The following is an 11,353-nucleotide window of genomic DNA, read 5'->3' as shown; positions in this document are numbered from 1 at the left end:
CGTGATCTCGGCTCACTGCAGCCTCCACCTCCCAGGTTCAAGTGATCCTCCTGCCTCAGCCTCCCATGTAGCTGGGACTACAGGTGCATACTACCATGCCTGGCTAGTTTTTTTTGTTGGTTTGTTTGTGTTTGTATTTTTAGTAGAGACAGGGTTTCACCACATTGGCCAGGCTGGTCTCGAACTCCTGACCTCAGCCTCAGCCTCCCAAAGTGCTGGGATTACAGGCGTTAGCCACCACGCCTGGCCCTCAGATAAACTTCTATTTTCTTGCCATTAGGACTCAAAACTCGTTGTTGACACCAGTTCCACAAAGTCTCCCGACACAACTTATTAAGGGAGGCAAAATGATTGGCAAGGGAAAGACTGGTATTTTGCATCTAGCTTTTGTGGAGCTGTGAATTGTTTGTTTGAGGTAGATGAACTTTATTGTGTTTCTTAGGCTTCTCCGGTTTGACATCAGAAGTTGAAGAAACACTTATTCTATATTTGGATCATCTTTAACTGGCACCAATGTCAAAATCACACTTTCCTCATCATCTATTTCCCCCTCAAAGAAATTATTCTTGCTGCTATCAAAATTTGAGTCTGACATTTTCAGCAACACCCCTGTCTTGTCCATTCAGTGACAAGTTTTTTAAAAAATTAAGCCAGGCACGGTGACCCACGCCTGTAATCCCAGCACTTTGGGAAGCCCAGGCGGGTGGATCGCTTGAGTCGAGGAGTTTGAGACCAGCCTGGGAAACATGGTGAGACCCCCGTCTCTACCAAATAATCTGTTTTTGTTTTTTGAGACAGGGTCTTGCTCTGTCACCCAGGATGGAGTGTAGTGGCATGATCACAGCTCCCTGTACCCTCGACCTTCCAGGCTAAAGTGATCCACCCATCTCAGCCTCCTGAATAGCTGGGGCTACAGGTGCACACCACCATGCCTGGCTAATTTATTTGATTTTTTTTTATTTTTGTAGAGACGTTTCGCCATGTTGCCCAGGCTGGTCTCAAACTCCTGGGCTCAAGCGATCTGCCCTCCTTCACCTCCCAAAATGTTGTAACTACAGGCATGAGCCACTGTGCCCAGGCGAGTGAATGTTTTTCTCCTGCTCCCCTGGCCCAGCTAAATCGCATTCTTCTCCCAAGGCGTCGATACCTCTGTCTTAACCTGTCTCACGCCCAGCCTATCCCAGAGTCAGCGTGGAATGGGTGCTTCTCCTGGCAGTAGAAATCTTTAGCCCCCATGTGGCTCTCTGTCTCAGCCCAGCAGCTGCATCTTGCACTGGTAAATAACTGCTCCCTGAATTCAACAGAGACTTGAATAAGATCTCCAACAAAGGAATTGGCTCTTATTTATATATTATCTTACCTCTCTGTGGGCAGTACAATGGTTTACATACTGAACGGGGTCCCATAAGTGCTCATTGAATTAAGTAGAGAACATTTATGGATCACCTACTGATTGTCAGACACCACACCTGGCCCATACTTACTGAGGACTTGATATGTTCCAGGGACAGTGCTCGCCACATTCAACCTCACCACAACTCTATGGCGTAGGTCCTATTATTGTCCCCACATGGCAGTTAAGAAATGTGAGGCACAGAGAGACCACATAATTCGACTAACTAATGGAGCTGAGGGTCTAGCCAGGCAGCCTGGCTCCAGAGCTGACGCACTTAACTGCTTTACCAGGCTGTTTCATGATGGTGTGCTTGACACTGAAGCCTCTGGAAATTAAACAAGGCATTCCAATAAGAGCCACATCAAAAAAAAATTGAATGACTGTACATTAATCTCTCCAACAGACATCACAATAATCATGTCCCACCCAGCCCCAAGGAAGATGGGGCTCAGGACTGGGGGTGACGGATGGAACAGGATGCCACTTCACACCTGACTTGGAAAAGAAGCCGTAAGTTGAACGATCATGTTTGTCAGACCTGGCAAAAACATTTTGTACCTATCCCTTCAGAGTTTTGGCAGCTGCAGTTTCCCAAAACAGAGTTATGAAACCAGCAATGGCTGGGTGAATGAAATGCACCAGCAATGGCTGGGTGCATTTGTGACTTTGGCACCAGGGCTTCTGGATCAAATCTCAGACAAACAGGGCAGTGCCCACATCACGCTCCTGCCCATGCCTTATGAGGTCTCTGTCAGATTCTCTCCCCAGAGAATGGCACCTCAGACACCAACCCAACCTCAGTGAAGTGGTGTTTCCCTAGCATGAGCCCCCGAGGAAGCTTAAACCTACCCTCTGAGCTTGGTTTGGTCTCCATGAAGACATTTGCCACACTACATGTTGAGGATTGCCAGCCTCTCCCTCCACAGCCAGCTGGAAGCTGGGCACCTCCAGGTTCCCTCGGCCACCAGGACAGGCAGCCACATGTTGGAGAGTTGCCCAAATACCAACTGGGATGGAAAATATCTCCTGGTCCTGAGACCAGAGAGGAACTGGCAGAGGCCATTTTATTTCACCAAATAATTCCGTGTGACTGCTTCAGTGGGTTGCAAACCTAGGTACTTATTAAAAATTAAAAGGTAGGTTCCCTGGGCCCACTTAGCCCTAAACAAATTGGAAAGGGGGCTGCAGGGGTGGGGGAAGTGGAATACCGGCTGGAGCACTTTTCCAGCCTCTCCAAGTGATTCAGCTGTGCAGCCAGTGAGGCCATCCTTCAGATGAATGAGGCACGTGGCCTCTGCCCTCCCCTCTCCAAACGGAACATGGGCTTCTCCCCTCACACAATCACACATTGGTCTTCTGTTCCCCCAGTGCCAGACTCTTCCCCACTTCCAGACCTTTGCTGGAGCTGTGCCCTCTGCAGGAATGCAGCTCTCAGATCCCAGTGGAAAGAGTTCTTCATTTGGGCTCACCCCAAGTGCATTCAGTCACAGCACTTTCTCCTTTATAAGATTCCTTATTCTATAATTCTCTCTCCCCTCAGCAGTCCATAAGCTCCCTGTTCCCCTCACCACTGAGGACCCCATGCCTGTGTATGCAGTAGGTGCACCATAGGTGGCTGGTGAGTATAGGCTGTGTCACAGCTACACAAAAAGGGCAGCTACTACCAGTTAACCGTTGCTAGAGGGTGGTAGAATAAACCCCCTAGTTTGCCATAGTTCACAAAGGAGAGCCAAGGCCAGGCAGGATTGCAGGAACCTTGCACCCAGACCCCCACTGCCATGGTCCCCTCTCTGAAATGCCCCACAATCTGGGTTTCCTACAATCCAACTGGAACCAAGTGCCATATACCCAGTGACAAATGAGGTGCCCAGAGCCAGAATAGTCTAGATGAATTTATTGCCATTCACATATTTCATAGAAAAAAAGATGAAGCAAACGGGTCAGGGTTGTACAAAAAAAAAAAAAAAAATCCAGGTTTATATAGGTTGCTCTATTTACATCTGAGAGCACAGCTGTCCTGGCATCAGGCACAGCAGCTGCACTTGTCTGACGTCCCTTTGCAGATGCAGCCCTGGGCACACTTGGCACAGCCCACAGGGCAGCAGGAGCAGCAGCCTGGAGAAGAAGGGGAGAGTGAGAGGTCAGAACAGACTCAATCAGGCACCTCCCTGCCCCAACAGAGGCCTGGCTCGAGCCCTGCCTCCAGCCCCAGAGGACCATCATTTCAGGATGGCATGGCTTTGTCAGAAGAGAACTGGTAGATCTTTGGGATGAGGGTTTTATATGAAAAAGCTGCCCAGCCCCACCTGAGTCTGGGACAGGACAGAAGACTGGACAGGTAGAGATTGGGGGTACAGGAACAAAAGGAGGCCAGTTCCCCAAAACCTACCCTTAAATGAGGAAAGTCTTCACAGCCAGACAGGGGGCAAATCCCTGACACAGCAGTTCTGGGGCAGGCTAGGGAAGCTCTGGGCTGCCCCTGCAGAAAAGGACTGGATCATTAGGTTTGAAATCACCCGGGGTCTTCCAGATCCTGGGCCTTAAGTGCTTCAGGACCCAGAAGGGTGAAGAAGGCTGCATCAGGAGGCAGGAGACCTAGGTTCACATTCCAGCTTTGTTCCCAACACTATCTGGTAACCTCTCTGGGCCTCAGTTTCTAGTTTGGTAATAAGAGGCTGGGACTCACCCATTTTTAAGGCAATTTGAGGTCTGATTCTGAATCAGGTGTTGAAGGAGGGGTTTGGGGAAGCTGGTCATTGGCCTGCCCCTGCCTGCAGAGCTCTGGGTTCCCTGCTCTAACTTGGCCCATCCCCCAGATTCGCAGGGAAGGCCCTGCACTCACTCTTCTTGCAGGAGGTGCATTTGCACTCTTTGCATTTGCAGGAGCCGGCACAGGCACAGGAGCCAACTGCAAGGAAGAGAAAAAGGCAGTGAGCGTGGAGTGAGATGCAGAAGGTACAGCAGCTGGTCAATAACGCTTCAGTGACCCCTCCTCTGTGCTGCAGGACCAGCCCTCAGAGCTCCTTTCCCACTCAGGGGAGAGGAAGAGAAACCCCATCTCCTCTCCCTTCATTTTGGGAAGGGCAAGTGTCCTGTTGCTTTTACCGCACAAGCAAGGTCCCAGGCTCCAGACACAGCCCAGGAAGGCTAAGACAGGAGGCCAGAACCTTCTGTCCTGAACTCCGAAGAGGCAATGGCCCCCCACTTCCCATCCACCCTGACTGCTCAGAGCCTGGTCAGAGCATTGGGGCTCAGCCAGCAGCCCCCTGACCAACTGGGTGACATGGAGCAGGACAGCCTTGGGCCTCAGTATCCTCAACTCTAACTTAGAGGCACAGGGAGGCGAGAAGTGGTCTCAGGGACGTGATCGGGAAGAAAGCACCTAACGAAATAAAGGAGCCCCTTCAGCTCAGAACTTTAAATGCGACTTCTTCAAACCCAGGAAGAGTCTGTACTGTGGCTGGGAAACGGGCATCCCAAGGCGCGGAGCTAGGTGTCCCTTACCAGGCGAGCAGGAGCAGTTGGGGTCCATTTCGAGGCAAGGAGAAGCAGGAGTTCCCGATCAAGAGGAAAACACGCAGCGGGACAGATGAAAAACGTGATGGAGCCCAGAAGCCGGCGGCTCTCTTTATAGTCCGGGAAGAGGGCCGGGCGCAGAGGCCCCTCCTCGTCCTTGCACCCGCCCCTGCTGAGTCTGCACCGCCCGCGATCCTGGGCCGGGTGCAGCAACCCGTGAGCCCAGCGCCGGGCGCACCGCGGGGCCTGCCCCTTTGGCTCCACCTCGTTGTGAACCTGGCAGTACGTGGCGTCCCTGGCGTGTTGCCTGCCCTTCCCAATTTCCCTGACATTGCCTGCCTCTCCCTCTCCTAGGCGTGCCGGGAAACTCGGAATCCCGGTGGTCTACACACCCCCAGCCCCCGCTCCACTGTGTGTAGCTTTGCATTTCCCAGAGTCCCTGGATCACGTCCCTGGATCGGCGGGAGCGGTGAGCATAGCGAGGGAGCAGTGTGCAAATGAGAGGCAGAGGATGTGACACTCGGATTTCCTGCATTGCCGGTCCCTGTCCCCGTCCCCACCTCGGTCTGTTGGCCACGTTTCTCTTATGTCTAGGGACAGAACAGACACAGGGCTCTGGCCCCGTCCTTGCATTCTCCACTCTTGAGAGGCTGAATGGGCACATTTGCCCAGGTCCTCCTTTGCATAAAACTCTCCAGGTCTCCCCACAGCCTAGCCGGGCACCCCACCACAGGATGACAGTTTGGAAAATGTGGAATGCTCCCAGAAAAGGGATCATTTTAGGTGATATGCGGATTCCGGATTAAATTAAAATGCAAGAAACAGGGTTATTTTTCCTTCCATATTCCTATTACTCGACATAACATTAATCCGTGTTAGGCCCTTTTTAGTCACTTTGCATCTTTGAACCCTCACAGCAACCCTAAAGGGACATACTTCTATTTATGAACCCATATTCTAATCTGAACAACAACAATAAAAGGAGTTCAAGCCACCAGCCCAGGGTCAGAGGGCTGCGAAGTGACACTGCTGGGTCTGAATCCGGTCAGAGTCCCAAAGCAATGATGAAGCTTCCCTTTGGCCTAGGTATATTCATCTCTTTACTGCTTGAAATCTTTAAACAAAACCAAGCATCAAGGTCAGTCCTGGAAGCAAAACAGAGATGCAGAGGGGATATGAATAAGCATAATTTGATGGCAACCTTCTATGTCTGGAAGTTAAACTGATTCTTTTTTCAGTGGTGCTAATGAGTTTGCTTTTCATATAAAAATATCTAAGGAAATAGGAATCATTTGAAAGAAAAACGTTAAGTCACATATTGGTGCAGGTGGTAGCAGAACTGGCAGGCATCCTTCCGTTTCTGTGATGGGGACAGGGACTATCTTGCTCATGGCTTTATATTTCTGGAGTGAATCCCTATTTTGTGGGCAGAGTGCAGGACACTGTCAGGACCACAGGTCAATGCTCATGTGGCTGATGAGAAAGACAGAGGACACACAGGGAGGGACTCCAGGCCTGGCTCTTTTGTCTGGAGTAAAAATGTCAACTATGCTATCGTCTGAGTCCATTTGGGCTGCTATCACCAGATGCCTTAGACTGGGTAACTTAAAACAGCAAAATATATTTCTCTCAGTTCTGGAAGCATGGAAGTCCAAGGTCAAGGCACCAGCATATTTGGAGTCTTGTGAGGGCCCCGTTCCTCATGGATGTCTCTTTCTTGCTGGGTCCTCACATGGTGGAAAGAGTTAAACAAGCTCCCTCAGGCCTCTCTAATTAAGGCACTAATCCCATTCATGAGCACTAGGTCCTCTTATTTCAGTCACCTCCCAAATGCACCACCTCAATACCAACACACTGAAAATTAGATTTGCACATATGAATATTGGAGGCACACGAGCACCATAGCAGCCATGAATAAAAATAACAAAATAATAGTTAATATTATAGATCATTTGCCATGTGCAAGGCACCATTCTAATTTCTTTATACCTATTAAATCATTTATTTCTACAAGTCAGACCCCATTACAGTCATATGCTGCTTAGGGATGGGAATACATTCTGAGAAATGCATTGTTGGCTGATTTCATGTTGTGCAAACAGTGTAGAGAGTGCAATAACAAACCTAGAGATTATGGCCTACCACAGACCTAGGCTATGTGATATGGCCTATTGCTCCTAGGCTTCAAACCTGTACAGCATGCTACTGTACTGAATACTGAAGGCAATGATAACACAGTGGTATTTGTGTATCTAAACATAGCTAAACATAGAAAGGTAGAGTACAGTTACCTTATAACCTTATAGGACCACTATGCTATATGCAGTGCATCTATAACTAAAACGTCCTTATACAGCACATGATGTATTATTATATTCTGCCCCTTTTACAGTGCAGGAACTGAGCCACAGAGAGGTTGTGTCACCCAGGTATACATGATGACACATCCGGGATTGGCACTCACACAGGCTGACCATAGAATAATGCCCTCAACCACAAGCCTGTGTCACCCTGTCGTGTGACACATGAGGACACTAACTCTGGCACAGAGGCACAGTGGTAAGAGCACTGAGCTGGCAGTCAGAGCCTCTGAATAGCTGTGTGTCCTCTCTGGCTTCAGTTCACCAGCTATCAAGTCAGGGTCACAATTGGGCTAACTAACCATGGGCCCTTCCAGCTCTGGAATGTGAGGGGCCGGGCTTAGCATCCATTGACAGCGTGATATTTCACTATGGCGAGGGCATGAGGACACCCACAGCATAGATTGATTCATGCCTTTACTTCTAAACTATGTGACCTTGGGAAGATTGCTTAACTCCTTTAGAAGACAGTACAACTCCTCTAGAAGACAGCACCATCTCACCAAACCCTTCACATTCACTGTTCTCTGGTTTGTGTGAAGATCAAATGACTTGAAAGGTGGGAAAGGCTTGTTCTCTGTCTGAATGCTGGAGCAGTGTCTTATCCTGGAGAGCAGGTGCAGGAGGTCATCCACATGCCCTTGAGACCAGAACAGCAAGACTCCAAATCCATCTCCAACTTCCAGTCCACATAATACCTGCAGGCAGATGGGCCTTTTCCAAGGAGCTTGATGGGAGCTAACAGGATTGTCTGTCTAGAAAGTCCACATGGACAAATGATTATAATAGCACTGTTCAGTAAGCCCTAGGCCACTAGTACCAGGCCACTGTCCCATTTGATCCCTACATGGAAATATAATCTCCTGTATACAGATGAGGAAATGGAGGCTCAGAGAGGTTAAGTGACTTGTGCAGGCCACACAGCCAGTCAGGAGTGAAGTGGGCTGTGAACCCGGTTGTTTGACACCAAAGCCTGCACTTGGCCCAGGCTACCTTCTGAAATTCCCTCATCACAAAGAGCACCTGCAGCCCATCTAGGTCTTGACTCCTGGGCCACTTGTCTCATCTTCCCTGTGATTGAACCTCGAATAACAATTCCCTGAGCAGATAGCTGGAGGTACCAGCTGTTGGTAGCAATGATCAATCCTCATCCTTCTCAATGAACACCACACACCTTCAAAGTACAGAATATGCCATCACCCCTGCAGAGGCGGAGTCAAAATACTTCACCTGGGAACCCCAGTTGCTATCTATAGTCAGCTTGCCAGGACGATGCTGGACACTTTGCTCCACCTGCCTATTCACTGCACTGGCCTGAAGTAACCAAGGGCTGGAATTTGAAGGAGACTGCAGCCTGACCTTGGGAGAAACTTCCAAAGATTCAGAGCCAAGTCAGAACAAGGAGCTCTCAGGGGTAGCGAGAGTTCCATGAGTGACATGGTGCCGTTCAGGACTGATAGTTCCTTTTGGACATGTCCAGGCCAGCACTGCTGAAGGTGTGTGATCCACGCACGAGGGTCAGTCTACAAACTGTTCCCAGTCTGAAATACGCAACCTAGAACATATACGCAATGTTTGTAAATTTTTATTTTTCTGTTTTTTTATATATTTATTTAAATATAGTCATATATTTTGTTTTTCATACATTGTTTTTTGTATGTTTTTTGTTTTCATATATTTATATTTATTAATAATTTGCCTGTTTAATATTAAAAAGTAGATTTTGTTTTTATATTTCATACTAATTCATTTTAGTTCATTTTCCCAAAGCTTAGGTCTGTTACAGATGCCCACGCCTATGCCATTATATCTCTTACATGTATACTGTTTTTTTGGGTTTTTTTTGAAATGGAGTTTCCCTCTTGTTACCCAGGCAGGAGTGCAGTGGTGCAATCTCGGCTCATTGCAACCACAACTTCCCGGGTTCAAGTGATTCTCCTGCTTCAGCCTCCCAAATAGCTGGGATTACAGGCACCCGACGCCACTCGTGGCTAATTTTTGTATTTTTAGTAGAGATGGGGGTTTCATCACGTTGGCCAGGCTGGTCTTGAACTTCTGGCCTTTTGTAATCTGCCCACCTTGGCCTGCCAAAGTACTGCAATTACAGGTGTGAGCCACCATGCCCGGCCTACATGTATAATGCTTTTACATTTTTTTAGCAGAGACAGGTAATGTGATTTGTCTTAAGGCACTCAGTGTGTAAGGTGATAGGACATGGTACCAGCACCCATGTGTCTGGACTCTCAATGCAATTGCTTATCCCAGCTCTGTTGGGTATCAGATCACTTTTTTCCAAGGCACACAAAACAAAACTGAGCCAGAATAAAGTCAACTTTTATTATCATTAACATATTTTATTTTTAAAAACCCAAATGTACTAATGGGTCAGGGTTGTATGGAAAACAATTCCAGGTTTGTACACTTTCTACTTCTGGGAACAGAGCTTTCCCTACATCAGGAGCAGTAGCTGCACTTGTCAGTGTCCCTTTGCAAACACATCCCTGGGCACACTTGGCACAGCCCACGGGGCAGCAGGAGCAGCAGCCTGGGGAAGAAGGGGAGAGTGACAGGTCACAGCAGACTTGAACAGGCACCTCTCTGCCCCAACAGTGGGCCTGGCTCAAGCTCGCACCCAGACGCAGAGGAGCTTTAGTTCCGGATGGTGTGCTCTGTGAGACAATGGTGGATCTTTGGAGTGACAGCCTTCCTGTGAAAAACTTGCTCAGCCCCACCTGAGCCAGGACAGAGCAGAAGACTGGACAGGCAGTGACTGGGACTGTGGGGACAAAGGAAGGGCAATTCCCCAGGACCATACATTTCAGTGAGGAAAGCCCTCAAGAATCAGGTCTGTGGTTGGCCAGCTGGTACATTCTTGTGACCTCAGTTTCCCCATTGTTAAGAATGAAGGTTGGGTAGGAATCAACCATCCCTAATGTTCTTCCAGCTCTGATCCTGAATCCGTTTCAGGGGATGTGGGAAGCTAGTGATGAGCCTGCTCCTGCCTGCAGAATCTGAGATCCCTCCTCTGACTCAGCCCAGCACCCCCGCTCCCTGTGATTCCCAGGGAAGGCCCCGCACTCACTCGTCTTGCAGGAGGTGCATTTGCACTCTCTGCATTTGCAGGAGCTGGTGCAGGTGCAGGTGAAGAGAAAAAGGCAGTGAGCAGTGAGTGTGGTGCAGGGTTAGGAGCAGGCCCTCAGCATCCTCCTGCTCAGTGCATGGGAAACCTGGTACCTTGTTCCACTCAGGCACACGGAAGCCCAGCTCCACCTTTTTTCCCCACAGGCTGGGATGGGCAGGCGCCCTCCTAATTTTACTCCCCAAGGCCTTATATCAGGAATCCCTAAGAGGCAATGCTCCCTGCCTCCCATCCACCTCAGGCAGCTCTAATGCTGGACAGAGCACTGGGTCCCAGCCCGGGAACCCACTGGCTATCTGGGTGACCTGGCAGTTTTGAGCCTCAGTCTTCTCGCTTCAAAAATGGGAGGGCCACTTTGGGAGGCCGAGGAGGGCGGATCACGAGGTCAGGAGATCGAGATCATCCTGGCTAACACGGTGAAACCCTGTCTCTACTAAAAATACAAAAAAATTAGCCGGGCGTGGTGGCGGGCGCCTGTAGTCCCAGCTACTCTTCAGGCTGAGACAGGAGAATGGCGTGAACCCGGGAGGCGGAGCTTGCAGTGAGCCAAGATCGGGCCACTGCACTCCAGCCTGGGCGACAGGGCAAGACTCCGTCTTAAAACAAAACAAAACAAAACAAAAAACAAACAAAAAAACAAAAAAAAGTGGGGGGGCGCTGGGAAGATGGCAACATTCCAAGTGGTAATGAAGGCGCTTGACAGGGAAAAACACGAGAAGTGCAAAGTAAAGGAGGCCACTTTAGGAAGAGCTAACATGCACCTCCCTCCTGCCCCGGGTACATTCTATCCTCTGGAATGGAAATGGATACTCTAAAGCCCCGAAACCCGGTATCCCTTACTAGTGGAGCAGGAGCAATTGGGGTCCATTACGAAGCGAGGTGAAGCTAGAGTTCCTAAGGGAGAGGAGAAGAAGCAGTGGGGCAGGTGAGAGGCGTGGTGGA

General features: G+C 49.4%; 1 protein-coding gene and 1 pseudogene across 2 annotated transcripts; both read right to left on the bottom strand.

Annotated features, from left to right (window-relative positions):
- Positions 1-3,279: 3,279 nt before the first annotated feature.
- On the bottom strand, positions 3,280-4,985 carry MT1X (metallothionein 1X). The gene is given in 3 exon segments (NM_001301279.1): positions 3,280-3,511; positions 4,239-4,304; positions 4,901-4,985. Coding segments are annotated over 3 exon segments (186 nt in total). The 5' UTR covers positions 4,929-4,985; the 3' UTR covers positions 3,280-3,419.
- A 4,606-nt stretch (positions 4,986-9,591) lies between these two features.
- On the bottom strand, positions 9,592-11,353 carry MT1IP (metallothionein 1I, pseudogene; annotated as a pseudogene). The gene is made up of 3 exons (NR_125723.1): positions 11,252-11,353; positions 10,355-10,398; positions 9,592-9,817 (listed from the first exon to the last, which is right to left on the bottom strand). The product of NR_125723.1 is annotated as a metallothionein 1I, pseudogene (transcript).

Source organism: Pan troglodytes, chromosome 18 (assembly GCF_028858775.2).
Source record: "Pan troglodytes isolate AG18354 chromosome 18, NHGRI_mPanTro3-v2.0_pri, whole genome shotgun sequence".
NCBI classification, from domain to species: domain Eukaryota; kingdom Metazoa; phylum Chordata; class Mammalia; order Primates; family Hominidae; genus Pan; species Pan troglodytes.
This window is presented reverse-complemented; position numbering and strand designations above follow the sequence as displayed.